Raw genomic sequence first — 14,556 nt, forward strand, 5'->3', positions numbered from 1 at the left:
TGTCGTACACATCGCCCCCGAACACGTCCCCAGGGCTCGCTTGAGGAGAAAACAGGGACCGACCTCTCCTCACCCGCCGCCTGACAACCAGCCACGGCTGTGGCCACAGACATCAGTGGGTGGAGGCGGGAAGGGGCTCTCCGGGGCTGGGGAAAGGGCCACTAGGGCCAAACTCTCCACATCAGGATCTGCCCTTGGAAATATAGTATGATGAAGCCAATTGTACCGGCATATTTTCGGGGAGAAAGGTCGGCTCGGAACCGCATCTCATCTTCCTTCTTGCCGCTTTCCAGGGTTGGGGTTGGGCACAGGCTTGAGGCTGGGTACTCCCGGTGGAGCTGGGGGGCGGTGGGGGTCTGTGCCGGTCCCGCATGGGTCAGCTCCCTGAAATCGGCCAGGGCCGGGAGGGCTCCCCCGACTGCAGGCAGCCCGCAGAAGAGTTAAGGGAGAAAGTGTCTGAGCCAAGGGAAGAAAGGGAGAAAGTGAGAAATGGAGAGCCCCGACTTCAGCCTTCCCCTCGTGCCTTCCTGATAACCCCCACCGCTGCTTCCCTGCCCGGGCACCGCGCAGAGCCCGCTCCCGGCGAGGCTGCGGCTCCGTGGCAGGCGGCGTTTTTCCAGGGGAAACGGCTTTGGGCTGCCGCTCGAGTCAGCAAATTCGGGGGAGAAAGTGCCTCTTTAATTTGGCATCTGCGCTGTCGCCTCACCCGGGGTCGGTACCGGGGCACGGCCCGGAGAGTGGGTCAGCAGAGCCATATGACAACGGTGCCGTGAGGAGGCTAAAAATCCGCGCTTGGTGGAATATATCATCTATCAGCCGTCCCTGACCCCTGAATGGTTGATTTACACGGCTGGTGACATATTACCAGCATCCCCATCCCCTCCATCGTCCTCAACCCCTCCAGCATCCCCATCACCCCCAGCCCTGCATGTAAGCGGTTGGGGTAACCCCACCGGCTCAGCTAGGCAGTCAGGGGTGGCCCCGGGCAGCCTCCTCTTTTGGCCTCCGAGGGAGGGTACTGGTCATCGCTGTGTGCGTTGGGGGGAGAACAGGCGACGGCAACCAAGGCCGGGAGAGATGGCCTGGGACCAGGCATAGCTGGAGGGGTGTGATGGCTGGAAACCTTTGATTTGGGGTTTGCCTGGAGAACGGGGGTGGAGGAGGGTGGCCTGGGTTTTTTAAGGCAAGCAGAAATTTGATTATAGCGTACGGCAGAGCTCTGTGATTTGCGGTGAGCGGATTTCATTAACTACGGCCGTCCGAGTCCCGGAAAAAACGGTCAGGCCCGCGGGGCCGAGGATGAAGCTGACCCCGAGGGCCGGCGGCGAAAGGGGCTCGGCCGCGGCGCCGGTGCTCCAGCCCGGGGAGAGTCCCGGCGGCTCCGGGCTGTTGCGGCCGCGGACATTGCCCTTGCGGCTCCCTCAGCTCCCTCCGCAGGCCACCGAGATGGGGTCGGCCTGGTGGGAGGGGAGGGCGTGGGACGGCCGCTTTCCCCTCTCTCCCGCCGGGCAGGGGTAGTCCCGGCCCCCTGCGCTTGCTTTCTGCGGGGAGGAGCTGTGGGGCACAAGGGGGCTACTCGCCCCACTTCCACACGTGTCACCTGCTGCAGCCATCACCGGGACGAGAGAAGGGTCGCATGTCTCTCTTCACTTCGAGGTTTACCTGTGGCATTTCCATTTCTGATGATGATGATGGCGGTGGTGCTGGAGGCAGCAGCGGGGAAGGAGGTGGCCAGGGCGGCGGCACAGACCGCCCCTTCGGGGGCTTTGGGGCTGCCCGGCTGTCCACCGGCGCAGAAGAGGTATCGGTTCTAATTGCCGTCAACGAATGTCACCGGCAGAAAGAAAAACAAAAGCTGCCTCCAAAGATCCCGGAGCAGAATTTGGCAAGGCTCCTAAAGACACCAATTAGCAAAGGCTAAACCCATTAATGAAGTGGCGGCTCTCTGGTTTCAGCCAGGTGGTGCAGATCAGAGCGCCTGTATCTGCAGCAGAGCTCCGCTTCCCTCCAGCCAGGACCTCACAGCAAACCTCCACATCAATAATACGCTTAATGGATCTCATTAGGGCTGGGGCCGCGAGTCCCGGCCTGGGAGCTGGGGAGGTGAGGGGAGCAGGGGGGCAGAGATGCCCCCGCCACGCCGCTGAGGGACGGGCTCTCTTCCCCATGGGGCAATGGCCAGGCGGGACCGCCGCCGCCCCCCGCAGGTACCTGGCGCTCCCCGATGCCTGGGTTTGTGCAAATTCAGTTTCTAAGTCTGCTCTTGCGAATAAACGGGACCTTGGCATCTCCTCGCCGGGCTCACCGATCCCCCCACCCCAGAACGCGTGTCTGCCTTCATCTGAGCTCCCTCAGCCCACCGAGCTACGAGCATCTTCGGCCGTGTGGGCTGCGGAAGGTGCCGCTTCGGCGGCAGCTCATTGCCACGGAGCCCGGCAGCCTCCGCCGCGGCCCGAGCCGGGGCTATAGAAGAGGAGGAAAGAGGCTCCTGCAAAATTTATTTTAAAAGAAAAGCATCCAGACCTCACCTCTGTAAAAGGGGACAAGGGAGTAAGGAGGAAATATTTCCGCTTCAGCTAAGGGGAAAAATTAAAAAGAGGAAAAAAGGAAAGCTCGGGTAGTATAAACTCAGCCGAGGTGAGCTAGGATATTTAGCTAATGGATGTGGACTATGAAAGGAGACTTCATATTTCTCTCCGAGGAGTCTCTACAGGTCCGCAGCCGAGAATACACACAGCAAAAGTTGTGCTTGAATTATAGCTGAGGTTTTGCTTTATTTGAATTCGCTGGTGTTTATTTAAGAAAGTGAATAAAGGTTTTGTGTAAACAGCCATTATTTCTGATGAGCGCTCAACAGCAATAAGAAGGGGGTGGTTTTTTTAGTCGAGATTGTGGCAAAAGTTGACATTTCGGAGATTGCAGTTTGTCTTGCCGACGCCAGGCAGTCCCGAGGCATGAACTGCAGGGAAAGCTGTGTGTGCCTGTGAGTGTGAAACGGCGATGCCGAGCGAAACGGGGTCTGAAAACAATTATTTTTTAAGACATCAGCTTAAGCCCGACATTAAAATAAAATAAAAATATTTTCCTAAGGAGCGGGGCCGCTCTCGCTCAACTAACGAGGGAGGCGAACTCAGGTTTCGCTACCGCCGGCCCCACGCCCGCGGGGCTCTGCCGGGGGGGCGGTACAGGGGGACCGCGACGGACCCCCCCCGCCAGGCGGGGCAGCGACAGACCCCAACGCCAGCTCCTCGCCCGGCCCTTTTTGCACCGCAAATCGCTTGCTTAAAATATTGCGTCTTTTTTGTTTTATGACTTTTTTTTTTCCTTCTAACGTGGCTGTTTTTTCCGAGGCAGACTCGAGTCTCTTTGGAGATGAGAGATTTCTGGTAAGAAATCAGAAAAGGATGTCGTTTGGCTTTTTAATGCAGTGCGCAGGGGAAGGTGTGGGTTATTGGTAAGCCCGGACAGGAGCTGGATCTGACCAGCCCGACTGCGCATCTCTGCGGGTGCGGATGCTCGCAGTCGGGTCTGGGATGTCGGAGCGGCACGCAGAGGCCTCCCGCTTCGTTATCAGTCCGATTTCCCACACATGCCACGCAGGAAAGAGACAGGGAAACCTCTGTTCTCCTTCGTGTATCGCTCCGGTTTCTCGGCCCCGGCGACCGCAAGCAGCCCTGGGGAAACCCCTCCCGGCCCTTCCGAGAGGTCCCCGGTCCCCGCCGGACAGGAGGAGCCGCGTCAACACGGACTCGTTACGGGGGGTGGGTGCAGCCAAGGGGATTTGGAATCGGTTGGCACAGATCTGAATAGAATCACAACGGATTTAAGGGGAGTAAAGAGACCTCCTGAAAATCTGCGGCCCCCGTTTAAAGACCGTCCAAGAACCGGATCGGCGGGAGAGCCGGAGGCTCGGGCGTTTCGCCTTCAGAAATAACCTGTATCAAAGTCCTTTCGTGTTATCAGGCGATGATAAATCAAACAAAAAGGGTGCACCCCCAGGGGTTGTCGGACCTTTTCTGGGCAGGCTGTTGTATTGCGCTACGGACAGGTCGATTTCGCCGATTAACGGCGATCTAGCTGCCTGCAGTCCCGACATTGTCCCGACATTTTCCGCAGAAATTTAGCAGTAAGCGCAGCCTCGCAGGACCGGCCAAACTCCCTTCCCTGTCGAGACGGACACAAATTCCTTCATCCACGTATCTTTCCCCAAACTCGTTTTCGTGGGTTAGCTCTGCCTGCCCCAGGACGTGTACAACGGGAGCAGTCGGGGGGGGAGATTTTTCCTTTTCTTTTTCCGTGTCGTTGGAGGAGATGAAAAAAATACCGTCCCGGCTCCATCGCTTGGCCAGAGCAGCAGCCCGAAGTAAAGCCTGGAGGCGGGGGACAGGGAGGCACAATCACGCGCAGGGCGAAGGAATTTTATCCCAGCTCCTACATTCGGATCTGAGCATCTTTCTCCGCAGCCTGAGTCCCAGGAGTGTTATTTTTTTTTTTTCATTTTGCCGCGTTATCTTAAAAAGGGGCCATAAAGGCGGTGCCCCTGCTCTTTCCCCGACCCGGGGTCCAGGCGGGCATTGCTCTCCCGTTATTTGGGGAGGCCGGGCGGGGGGAGCCTGCTCCTGCGCAGCCGGTCCTGCTTTTGGGGGAGGCGCAGATTCCTCTAATCCAAGGGAAGAGAAACTCTTTCCCGACGCACTTTTCCTTTCTCATCTGCCAAGAGCCACCTCAAACCCCTCTTTCCCCCACGGGTTAGTCTGTAGAAAAGAGGCAAACAAATTCCTACGCGTCCGTGAGCCGCACCGGCGTGGTTTATCGGAGCGGAAACAGTCATGTTTTGCTGGACATCTGTCCCGCTGCTTCCATTTATCTTTATGGGAAGATATAACCCCCCACGACAACCCCCGCACCGATGAGCACATCAGCGGCCATAGAAACAGACGCTTTCTGGGGCTGGGAGCGCGCTCCAGGGCCCGCTCCGCGCCCCGAAAAGCTGTGACACCCCTCGTTGCGTCCCTGACAGTGTCTTAAAGGCACGGAGCGTTCCTGTCTCAGAAGGGTTCGGACAGGATGGGCGCCCCAGGCGCGCTGCCCTGCGCGGGCGCTGCGCGTTCGCTGCGCAGGTTTTGTGCGCTGTCCTCCTGTGCATCTCAGTGCCCGTCGTGACTCCGGCGGAACCTCTACCCTCTCGGTTACACCTTATTTACCATTTCACTCATTCCCTCTTCACCCAGGCAGCTGGCCTCTTGGCTTGCCATTTGCCGCAGCTCCTCTTCCCCCAGTGCTTGTGGAGTGGGGATGCTGCCGGCATTTCCTTTTCTTTCCTCAGGTGTTTGGTCCTGCCAGAGTCTCCTTGCTAGCAGGGGTGGCCCTGGGAGTGTGTCCTACCCGGAAAACCCCCACAACCCCGAACGATATCTTTTCTGAGACCCCAGTGAAGCAGCAGGCAAGAGTCAGGAGCTTACCCGCTTCCACATCGCCGGAGTACACCGGGAATTTTTTAATCCTTCACTTTATTTCTCTGTCTCCTCTTTCTTTCTAAAGTGTCACACGCTCAGTGCCCATCGGTCTAGCATGGAGTGGGGTCAGCTTCGCTCCCCTGCCCTCATCTTATCCTCCCTGGGCACGATGAGGCCTTCCCCGGCCCGGGTGTGTTTGAAAACATAATTGCTTCGGTTAGCGACTCGCAGAAAACACACTTCCCAATGGGCAGGGAAATGGGCTCCTCACCACTGCGGCTTTCGCTTTAATCCTTGCTGCTTGGGGAAGAGAAGATGGAGAAGGCGACTGGCTGAGGAGCGGTCACCCGTCCTCCCCCATGCCCCGGGAGGAGAGGAGCACCGCGGCGAACAGCGAAGCCGAAGATGAACCCGAGTGGACCCGGCGGATCCCGGCCTGGATCCCAAGGGAGCCCCGGCAGAGCCGCACGCCCCAGGCGCTCCGAGCGCTCCCTCCCGGGGAGGGCACCCAGCCCCGCAGCTCCCGCCGAGGGAGGAGGAGAGGCCGCCGTGCCCCCCCAGCGCAGCCCCGCGGGGCTCCGCGCTCCCGCCCGCCGCCGCGGCCCGGCCCTGCGCTCGGCATCCGCGCCGCGCTTAGCGCTTTCTTGACGTCACAGAGCGCCCCCCCCGGGCCGCGCCGCCATGCCGTGACGTCACAGAGCACTATCTTCCAACCCCGCCTCGGGTTTCCTGCGCAAAGGTTACACGGCAAATCAGGGGGACACCAAAGCAAAGCAAACCCTCTCACCTCTCTGCACCCCCAGACGCACCTGAGAGTCGAGGGGAGTCAGGCTGCCCAGTCCCGCTTTCCATCAAAAAACAGAAGTCACCTCACATGATACACATATGTACGTACACGCATGAGGATCTACAAATGGAATTGGCAACTTTCTCACCGGACGCGCAATTTCGCGTAATCAAATCCGGTCATCTCCTCCATTAGAAAAGGAAGGGGTAAAGGACAACGAAAAAATTTTTTTAAAAAGAGGAAAAGGCTGCCTGAGGAGGCTTTCAAGGTGAGGAGTGACAGTGGCTGCCTTTGAACGGGGAGAAGGATGCTGGGGCAGCCTCACCAGCCCGCTGCCCTCGTCAACAGAATGACGTGGTTACAAATCATAGCAAACATTTTATTTACAGGAGAGATATATATATATTTATAGATTTTTGTCAGTGCAGTATTTCTCGGCCGGATTATTCGAAGCAACACGTTGCACGTTGGCAAAATACTTCACATTGTAAATTGTTTGGGGAGTGGGGAGGGATTTCGGAGCATGTTCTCGGAGTCCTTCACTTGGATTTTCCTGGAGAGGACGAGGGGCAGGAGACGGAGAATGAAATAAAATTTTAGAAAAGAAAAAAATAGAGAAATCCCGCTCTCCGGCGAGCAGCATGGAGGGAAAGGCGGCCGCCTCACACACAGCCGCCCTGGGGCTCCCCGCTCCGCCCGCCTCCTTGGCCCCTCGCCCGGGTCCGGATCAGGCGCTGGCCGCGGGTGGGAGCGGCCGGTGCCATGTCGGTGCCATGCCGGTTCCGTGCCGTCGTTGCCGCGCTCCCGGGGCGGAGAAAGGGAGATAAATTAGCGCTCAGGTCCTGGGAGCGGGAACGGCGGGGCCACACCGTCTATAGGCCGCTCCGCGGCTCGGGGCTGGCGGCGGCGGCCGGCGGCGGGGAAGGGAGGCCGGTGCAGCCGGAGGAGTTGCCGAGCCCGGCGGCAGGCAGGCTCCGCTCGGCGCCCTCAGTCCGTTCTGTGTCGCTGGGGGCCATATCGAGGGAGTCGGCGTCGCTGCTGTCGCTGTCGCCCTCGGAGCGGCTGGGGCTGCGGTCGGGCTCCGCGGCGGTGGCGGGAGGTGCGCCGGCTCGCTGGGCCGCTGGCTCCGGCTCCGGTTCTGGCGGCGGCTCCTTGTCTTTCTGGGCCTGCGCCTCTTTGGAGTGCCGCCACTTCATCCTCCGGTTCTGGAACCACACCTTCACCTGCGGCCGCGCCGCCCTTAGACGGGCGTCACGGCCCCCACCGCGCACCGCTCCGCGCACCGCACCGCCCCAACGCCTTTACCGGGGACAGGCAGCGCGGGGGAAACAGGAGGCGCCGTCCTCACTTCCCTCTGCCCACACCCTTACGTGACTAAGGTGTCTTTATATTTGTTTTTTCTTCTTCCCCTCTTTTGCGTGTTTGAATACAAAACCCCCCCTCCACTCCTCCTCCTCCCCCCTTTTTTTTTTTTTTTTTCTCTCTCTTTCTACTTCTTCTTCCAGGAAACCAAATCTTGCTCAAGAAACCACGGCGTTATACAATTCTGCGTGCTGCGGGCCCTCAATAGTGGAATCATTACAGAGTGGCGTTTAATGATTCCGTTTGAAGACGACTTTTCACTTCCCCAAAACTAAGGATTTCACAACGCGGTGAGAGATTTAGAGAGAGAAAAAAAAAAGACATAAAAAATAGTGTGTTCTCTTCTACTTCCTCTGACCTAAACTGCCTCCTACAGCGAGTTGCAGTTGAATAAAGCGCACGCTAATGATCTGCCCCGGCCTCGCTCGCCTCTCGGCTCGGCCTGCTCCGCGGTGGCCAAAACAAAGGCGAAAGCTCCGCGCCGGGCCGCGAAATGCCGCGGAACCTGCGCACAGGAGATGCTCGGGGAGAGGTCCCACTCCTCAGGCGGCCCCGCCAAAGATTAAGGAAGGGAAAACGCTTTGCAACCGCCTTCCCCCCCACTCTGGTATCCCTCTAAACTGGACGTAAGTTTCGAAATAAAAGCGAAGCCGTTCTTACTTGAGCATCTGTCAGCCCCAGCATCGCCGCCAGTTGCTTTCTGTCCGGTTTGGTGACATATTTTTGGATTTCGAAACGTTTTTCTAAACCTTTCCTCTGCAGGTTGGAGAAAACAGCCCTGGACCAGGAGCGTTTCCTCTTGTACGTCTGGGGCAGCGTGTCCTTGGTTAAAACTGCATACGGACCTAGAGGGTGGGGGAAGAAAAGCGGGGAGAGAGAGAGGGAAACGGCGTTATTTATACCGATGCCTGAAAGAGAGCCTTAAATCGATCAAAAGAACAGCTAGACTGAGGTGTACGGGGAAGGCCCGGACCAGCGTGGCCCCTGCCTGCTGAATGGATACGTGTCGTGTCAGCATGTGCTTTCTCGGGCAAGGATGGAGCGATTTGAAACCCGAATTTATTTCTCTCCCCACTCCCCGCCCCTTCTCTCTCAGCCCAGGTATTATTTTGTACTAGATGGGATGGTCATCCGGGTCAGGCCCTAGCCAGCTCTTCCTCCCCCAACGCAGCCCGGCTTTCGCCCAAAATCTGAGCCTCGCTACAAAACATACGCCCCGGTCTTTCAAAAGCACCTGGCGGGTCCCTTCAGGAGGAGAGCGCCTGGGGCCGGGGGGGTGCTGCTCCAGAACGGAGTGCCCTGTGCCACGAAAGGGTCAACGAGGGACGAGATGTACCTGGAAAAGTGTCTTGAAACTGGTGCTGAACTGAGCTCCTTGGGTTTGTGTTTAAGGGACCCAGAATAGCAGAGGCCTCGTTAATGGGGTCTAGAGACGCGAAGAACTGGCCGGCGGAAGGCTGCAAGTTGGGGAGATGAACCCCAGTTTGGCGGCTGGTAGTTAATAAGGAGGTCAGATCTGTGAGTACAGGAACAAGGAGAGCTCTGTTACACCGCGGTCGAAACCGACACCCCGCTGCGGGCGACAGGGACGGGGTCGGGAGGAGCGCGTCCCCGGCCGGCGAGGCTTAAGGGGGAACCGGGCAGCCGCCTCCTCGTCCCGGGGGCTCTCTTGGGGATAGGCGGCCGTGCCCCGGCAATCAGACATCCTCTGGTATATTTACTCCATTGATCAGGATGTTCACACGCCGCGAGGGGACACGGGCTGCAGCGAAAGGCTTTAAAATGGGCTGTGCCCTCTGAGGCAAAATCTTAGGCCCGCTTTGAGAAGTGGAGACCGTTTCGTTCGCTATTTTTACGCTATCGCTATTTTTCGCAGCGGCGCAAGTCCTGTGCCGCGGGCTGCTGCCGTGCGCAGGGCCGGGGGTGTGGGCTATTTTAGGGAGCACTATCAGAAACTCTGATTTAGAACTCTTTTTTAAAAATAACTCTTTTATGGGCTAGATCGAAAAGTTTTCAAACCGCGGGTATATTCGCTAAAAATAATATAAAATAATAAAAGAGTAGTAAGCGCGCTAGCACGGAAAGCGGACGAGCCAATTTTTATACCTCTCAGCGTGTTGCCTTCCTTGACTTTGGGGTCAAACTCCGCCGATAAAATGCGGTCGATGCCGAATTTCAGGTCCTTGCTGGCGGGCGCCGGCGCCGAGCCGTGCGTGTGGCCGCCCGGCAGCCGGGCGGGGGCCGGGGCGCCTCCGCCGCCCGCCGCCGCTGCCGCCGCCGCCGCGGGGGACCGGTGCTGCGGGGGGCGGTGGTGGTGGGAGTGGTAGGCGGCGGAGAGCGGCGAGAGGCGCGGCGGGAAGGCGGTGGCAGGGTTGTCGGGGGCCACGACGGGCGTGGGCCGGAGCGGCGAGGCGGTGGCGTGGAAGGGACCGCCGTGATGGACGGCTCCCAACGCCGCCGGCATCCCGGTGCCGGGAGCTCCGGCCAGGCTGTCGGTGGGTCCTCCCGCCGCCTCGCCGCCGGCGTGGAGGATGTCGGCGATGCAGAAAGACGGTTTCTTCGCCGCTGCGGCGTCCAGAGGGAAGCAGCCGGCGGCTGCCGGCCCCGATGCTGAGCAATACGCCGCTGACCACAGGCTGAAGTTGGAGGCGTAGAAAGGAGCCAGCCCGGCCGTGTACATCCTGCTCGGGGAGGGGACGCAGCTCAGCTCCCGGGTGCGCGCCGCGGAGCTGCCCGCTGCCCCGGGTGCATGGGGAGGGATGGCCGGGACAAGAGGCGGCTGGCGGAGCACTTGCCGGAGGGGCAAGGTGGGGGAAACCAACCACCCAAAAAAAAAAAAAAAAAAAAAAAGGAAAAAAAGAAAGAAAAATTCCCCAAAACCCACGGCGAGACTGAGAGTGAGAGCGGACGAGGAGAGGAGCGGCGCAAACAAAACAAACTCAAACCAAACCCCCTTTCTTCGCACTGGGGAAAAAAAAATATTCACCCCTCCCCAAAACTTTCTCTGGCAGTGACACTCCCGGCTCCGGAGCAGCCCTTGCTCCCTCCTCGCGCCCAATCCACGATCCGCGGGGCCGGGCAGCACCGCCCGCTGACACGCCCACGCAGGGCCGGGGCGCGGGTACGGGACACCGTGCCCACAGCGCGCGGTTGAGCGCTGTCTGCGCGGTGACTCGTACCAGCGACTCGGGCCGGTTTGCCCCAAAAAGTACCCGCCTCTCCCCCCCACATCTCCTTAAATTCGGCCCTCGACTTTGAATTCCCTTCCCCCTCCCGCCCCCCCACCGAAAAACAGCGCAAGGGCGCTGCGCTTGTCCGCGTGATTACCAAACGTTTGAAAGAAACGCACAGGGGAATCTTGCCCGATCGGAGGCAGGTCTGTCCTCTTGAAAATTACTTTCAAGAAAATGTGATTCCTGGATAAATGAGCCTGGGGTAGTCTGAAAGAAAATAAGTCTATGCTCATGCACGCAATATATGTATTTGTGTGAGGGAGCTTCGTGGTATTTTGGGCCCAGCACATGTTGGATCCTGCGTTAGCAGCGATTAATTAATCCTATCTTGTCAAGGATGTAATTTTATAGATTTTTGCAGTGTTCTCCAGCCGGGTGGCTGCGTCTGCTTGCACACCAATTTAACCTTAAAGACTAGTTCGTAATTTCGCAAACCTCTGACAACCGAATTTTATATATATATATATATATATTTAATACAATCATAAGATACATTCGTTGCAATAATTTAGGGACGAATTTATTAAAGCGTCTTTTGCGCTTTCCCCCTTTCCTTCTAACATCCACAATCGCCCGCATCTGACGCTGAAAAAATCATTAATTTTTGTTTTCACACACGTAAAGCAGTCGCTACCTTTTTTCAGCAGGCTCCTGTGTCGGACGATTGCAGATTTGCTTTGATTTTGTTTCCCAAAAAAATTTTTTTTTTTTTCAAATAACTTCCCAAATTCTGAAGTTTCTTGGGGGAACCGCCAGAAAATAAAACTCTTTTTCTTTCGCCAGCTATAAGACTTAACTTCTATGTGAATGTTGAACCCACCTGCAAGCAAGAGTGAACGTGTTGCTTAGGCTGACCCAGTGCACAGGTAAAGGTGAAGCTGTTGCCCAGGAAAAAACAGGCACCTCTCTGCTTTGGTTTGCTTTGCTTTGCTTTTTATTAACTAGACGAAACAAAAAAAATAAAATACATGCTTGCCAAGATGTGTGCGAAAACCGAAGTCGGCGAAAGAAAGGGTTGATCAGATTTGAACTTTTCCTACTTCGACAGCGGAAAACCCCTTTTCGTCGCCTCTCCCCTCCCACCATTTATTCTCCCCGCGCAGATGACCCGACCCCCAGCCTCTTGCTCTCAAATCGGATCGAACGACTCCAGTTTCAGTTGCGTTTCCACCGCCGGGCAGAGCCGCGCCATCAGCCCGACTGAAGGAAGGGCAACGAAGTCTGCTCTGACCACTGCATCCCAGCTGCGAACCCCTTCCTAAAATTATTACCGTAACTGCCACGGATAGCGATACCGTTGTTGTACGACCCCGAGGCTGCTGGCCAGGCGGTCAGGGGAAAAATAAACCAAACCACCACGGTGTTTTTCTTTATTTTTAGGAGCTTTATATTAGGAGCAGCGATGAACAGCATCGGAGGGAAGAGCCTGTTTGCGGGGACTCCCTGCAGCCCCGACACGGGGTACAGCTGCGGCTCCGCCGCCCTCGGCGCTGCCGGTGCCCAGGAACCTCTGGTTCCGCGATCCGGCGCGCAGGGAAGCGCTCCTTCCGCGCTGTCATCCCGCGGGGACTCAACCCGAAAGGAAGCACTAAAGGCGTCGCACTAAAGCACTTGACCCCCGGGCTGGGTCTCGGAAGGGCGAAGGAGCTGGGGAGCCCGAGCCGCGGGGGCAGGCACCTTGCCCCGGCCCACCCGCTCCGCGCCCGGCTTGGCAGCGCTGCGCCCCCGCGCACCCTCCGCGGGCGAAACCAGGAGCACCTGCCTGTCTCCCCAGGCCGCTCCCTCTCCCGGGGACAGGGCTGTCCCCTCTCCTCAAAGGCCTCCTCAGGCCTTCCCCTGCCCGCGCACCTTCCTCCCCGGAGGAGAAAGGCTGCGCGGCCGCGCTGGCCGGGGGAGGCGGCAGCCCCTCCTCTCCGCGCAAGGAGGGAGAGGGCTGCAGGAAACCCGGGGCTCGCTGCAGTCCAGGTCATCTCCTGTTTTTTGAGAGGTTCCAACTCGGACTAAATGAGCGGATATGCCTGCGAGATTTGTCCCAAAATAGAAGCGGCTTTAGTATTTTAGGATACAGCAGAAATCCTTATTTCTTCCGGAGAAAAACTTCATAATGAGCGCGAGCACTTCCCTTTTCAATATTTGTGCAACTTTATCTCGACCAGCAAGTTGCTTTAGTGACGCAAATCCGCCCTTGTGTATTGCAACTACAAAAATAAATGCAAGGAAATCAATTCCCTTCTAGCAATGAAAACATAAATATACAGCTGCGACTTTCCCCTTTAATCTTGCTTTCCGAGGGACTCGAGAAGGAGGCGAATGAACTGAGCAGGCAGGAGAGATGCTTTTTTTTTTGAGGAATGGTGTCTCAAAGGACTTTTTTTTTTTTTTTCCCCGATGCCGACGAAAGAGGTGGAAAAAAATATTATTCGAGTTCTTCCGAGGGGAAAATCGAAGGGCTAACCCCGAGGCGCTTCTGCTCCCCGTCCCCACTCGTGGGCAGCGGGCCGGGAGCATCCCGGAAAAGGCCGGGCCCCACGGGGAAGACAGGCCGCTCTTTTGGCTATCCCTGCCCCTTCGAGCCCCCCCCGTCCACGCGTCGAGCCGCGGCCGACAGCTCGTTGCCAGAGCCCCCGGCCGCCGTCCCCCGCAGCCCGGCCGGCAGCGAGCCCCGAGCGGTGCCCGTTCCGGAGACGGGCCGTTCCTTCGCCTCGCAGCCCCCGCTAGGGGTTCGGGGCCTCCGCCACCGCCGCAAGCAGCGCTCGGGGTCCCAGCCGCTCCCTCCCCGGGGCGATGGAGCCTGGTCCGCACCCCAGAACCCGGCCGGGATGCTGCCGGAGCGGCCTCCCGACTCCCCTCTTCCGCCCACGGCCAGCGCGACCGGGCGCTGGGTGCCTTGCCCGTTGGCTTTTAGGCTTATATATGTCGTTGTGTTTATACCTATATCTGTATATAGAGACATAGGTTTGTAATATATAGAAATAAAGACGAATAGTTTTAAAATCCTACTCGCTCTCTAGGAACACTTTTAAAAATAATCGTTTAAACTTCGTTGACGGTTTCCTCGGGCAGTGTTACCGGGATGGCTGCCGTCGCCCCAGAGATCCCGCCGAGCCGCCCTGCCCGCGGCCGGCGCTGCGCAGCGCTCAGCACCCGCGGGCCCGGCCCGGCCCAGTCCGGACACAAAGCCCGTTCTCTGTCGCCATCTGCCGAGCGGGCCGGGGCCGAGCGCGGAACCCCCCCCCCCAGCAAGGCACTCACTATAGGAGGCTCTCCCCTCCAAACTCCCCCGCTCCCGGGTCTCTGCGAGCAAGGAGCAAGCAGATTTGGGGAGCCAAGCCTGCCTCCCCACAACATAGTGCAAAGCTCGTGGTTGCAGGGTGGGCAGGAGCCTTGTGCAGATTGCCGGGGGGCGTTTCTGCCGGCTGGTGCTGGTGCTCCCCCAGCGCCGCCCCGGGTAAAATGGGGCAGTGGGGCCGTCAAATCTGACCACAGACCGATCCCCCACCCCGGGGATCCACAGCTGGAGGCAGCCCACAGGTGTGTGCCGCAAGGCTAGTTGGACTTCCCTCAGCTGGTCAACAGTTTGTTATCTGGAATGCTCAAGAGAAGCCAAGGCACTCTGGGCAGGAATTGCACAGAACCACATATGAATTAAGTGACTGAGCTGGTCAATTCCTTGACATTTCCCGTCTATCGTTTCATGTGCTGTTTAGTTGAATACCTG

At 58.1% G+C, this 14,556-nt stretch overlaps 1 protein-coding gene across 2 annotated transcripts; it reads right to left on the reverse strand.

The window, feature by feature from the left end:
- Window positions 1-6,601: 6,601 nt before the first annotated feature.
- On the reverse strand, window positions 6,602-10,748 carry HLX (H2.0 like homeobox). 2 transcript variants are annotated; one of them, XM_082048139.1, is made up of 4 exons: window positions 9,712-10,748; window positions 8,942-9,121; window positions 8,266-8,450; window positions 6,602-7,466 (listed from the first exon to the last, which is right to left on the reverse strand). In XM_082048139.1, the coding sequence occupies exons 1-4, from the start codon at window positions 10,283-10,285 to the stop codon at window positions 7,116-7,118; spliced, it is 1,290 nt and encodes a 429-aa protein (XP_081904265.1). In that variant the 5' UTR covers window positions 10,286-10,748; the 3' UTR covers window positions 6,602-7,115. The 2 variants fall into 2 exon arrangements, with proteins under 2 accessions (XP_081904265.1, XP_081904266.1); XM_082048140.1 differs by lacking the exon at window positions 8,942-9,121 and having other exon boundaries at window positions 9,712-10,736.
- Between the last annotated feature and the right edge of the window lie 3,808 nt (window positions 10,749-14,556).

Source organism: Streptopelia decaocto (assembly GCF_964273445.1).
Source record: "Streptopelia decaocto genome assembly, chromosome: 3".
Taxonomy (NCBI): domain Eukaryota; kingdom Metazoa; phylum Chordata; class Aves; order Columbiformes; family Columbidae; genus Streptopelia; species Streptopelia decaocto.

Coding starts and splice junctions, on each gene's coding strand:
- HLX (XM_082048139.1), bottom strand. CDS start 10,285: ATGTACACGGCCGGGCTGGCTCCTTTCTACGCCTCCAACTTCAGCCTG. Junction 9,122..9,711: donor GGAAGGCAACACGCTGAGAG/GTATAAAAATTG, acceptor CTGTACTCACAG/ATCTGACCTCCTTATTAACT. Junction 7,467..8,265: donor TGGGGCTGACAGATGCTCAA/GTAAGAACGGCT, acceptor GCGCGGCCGCAG/GTGAAGGTGTGGTTCCAGAA.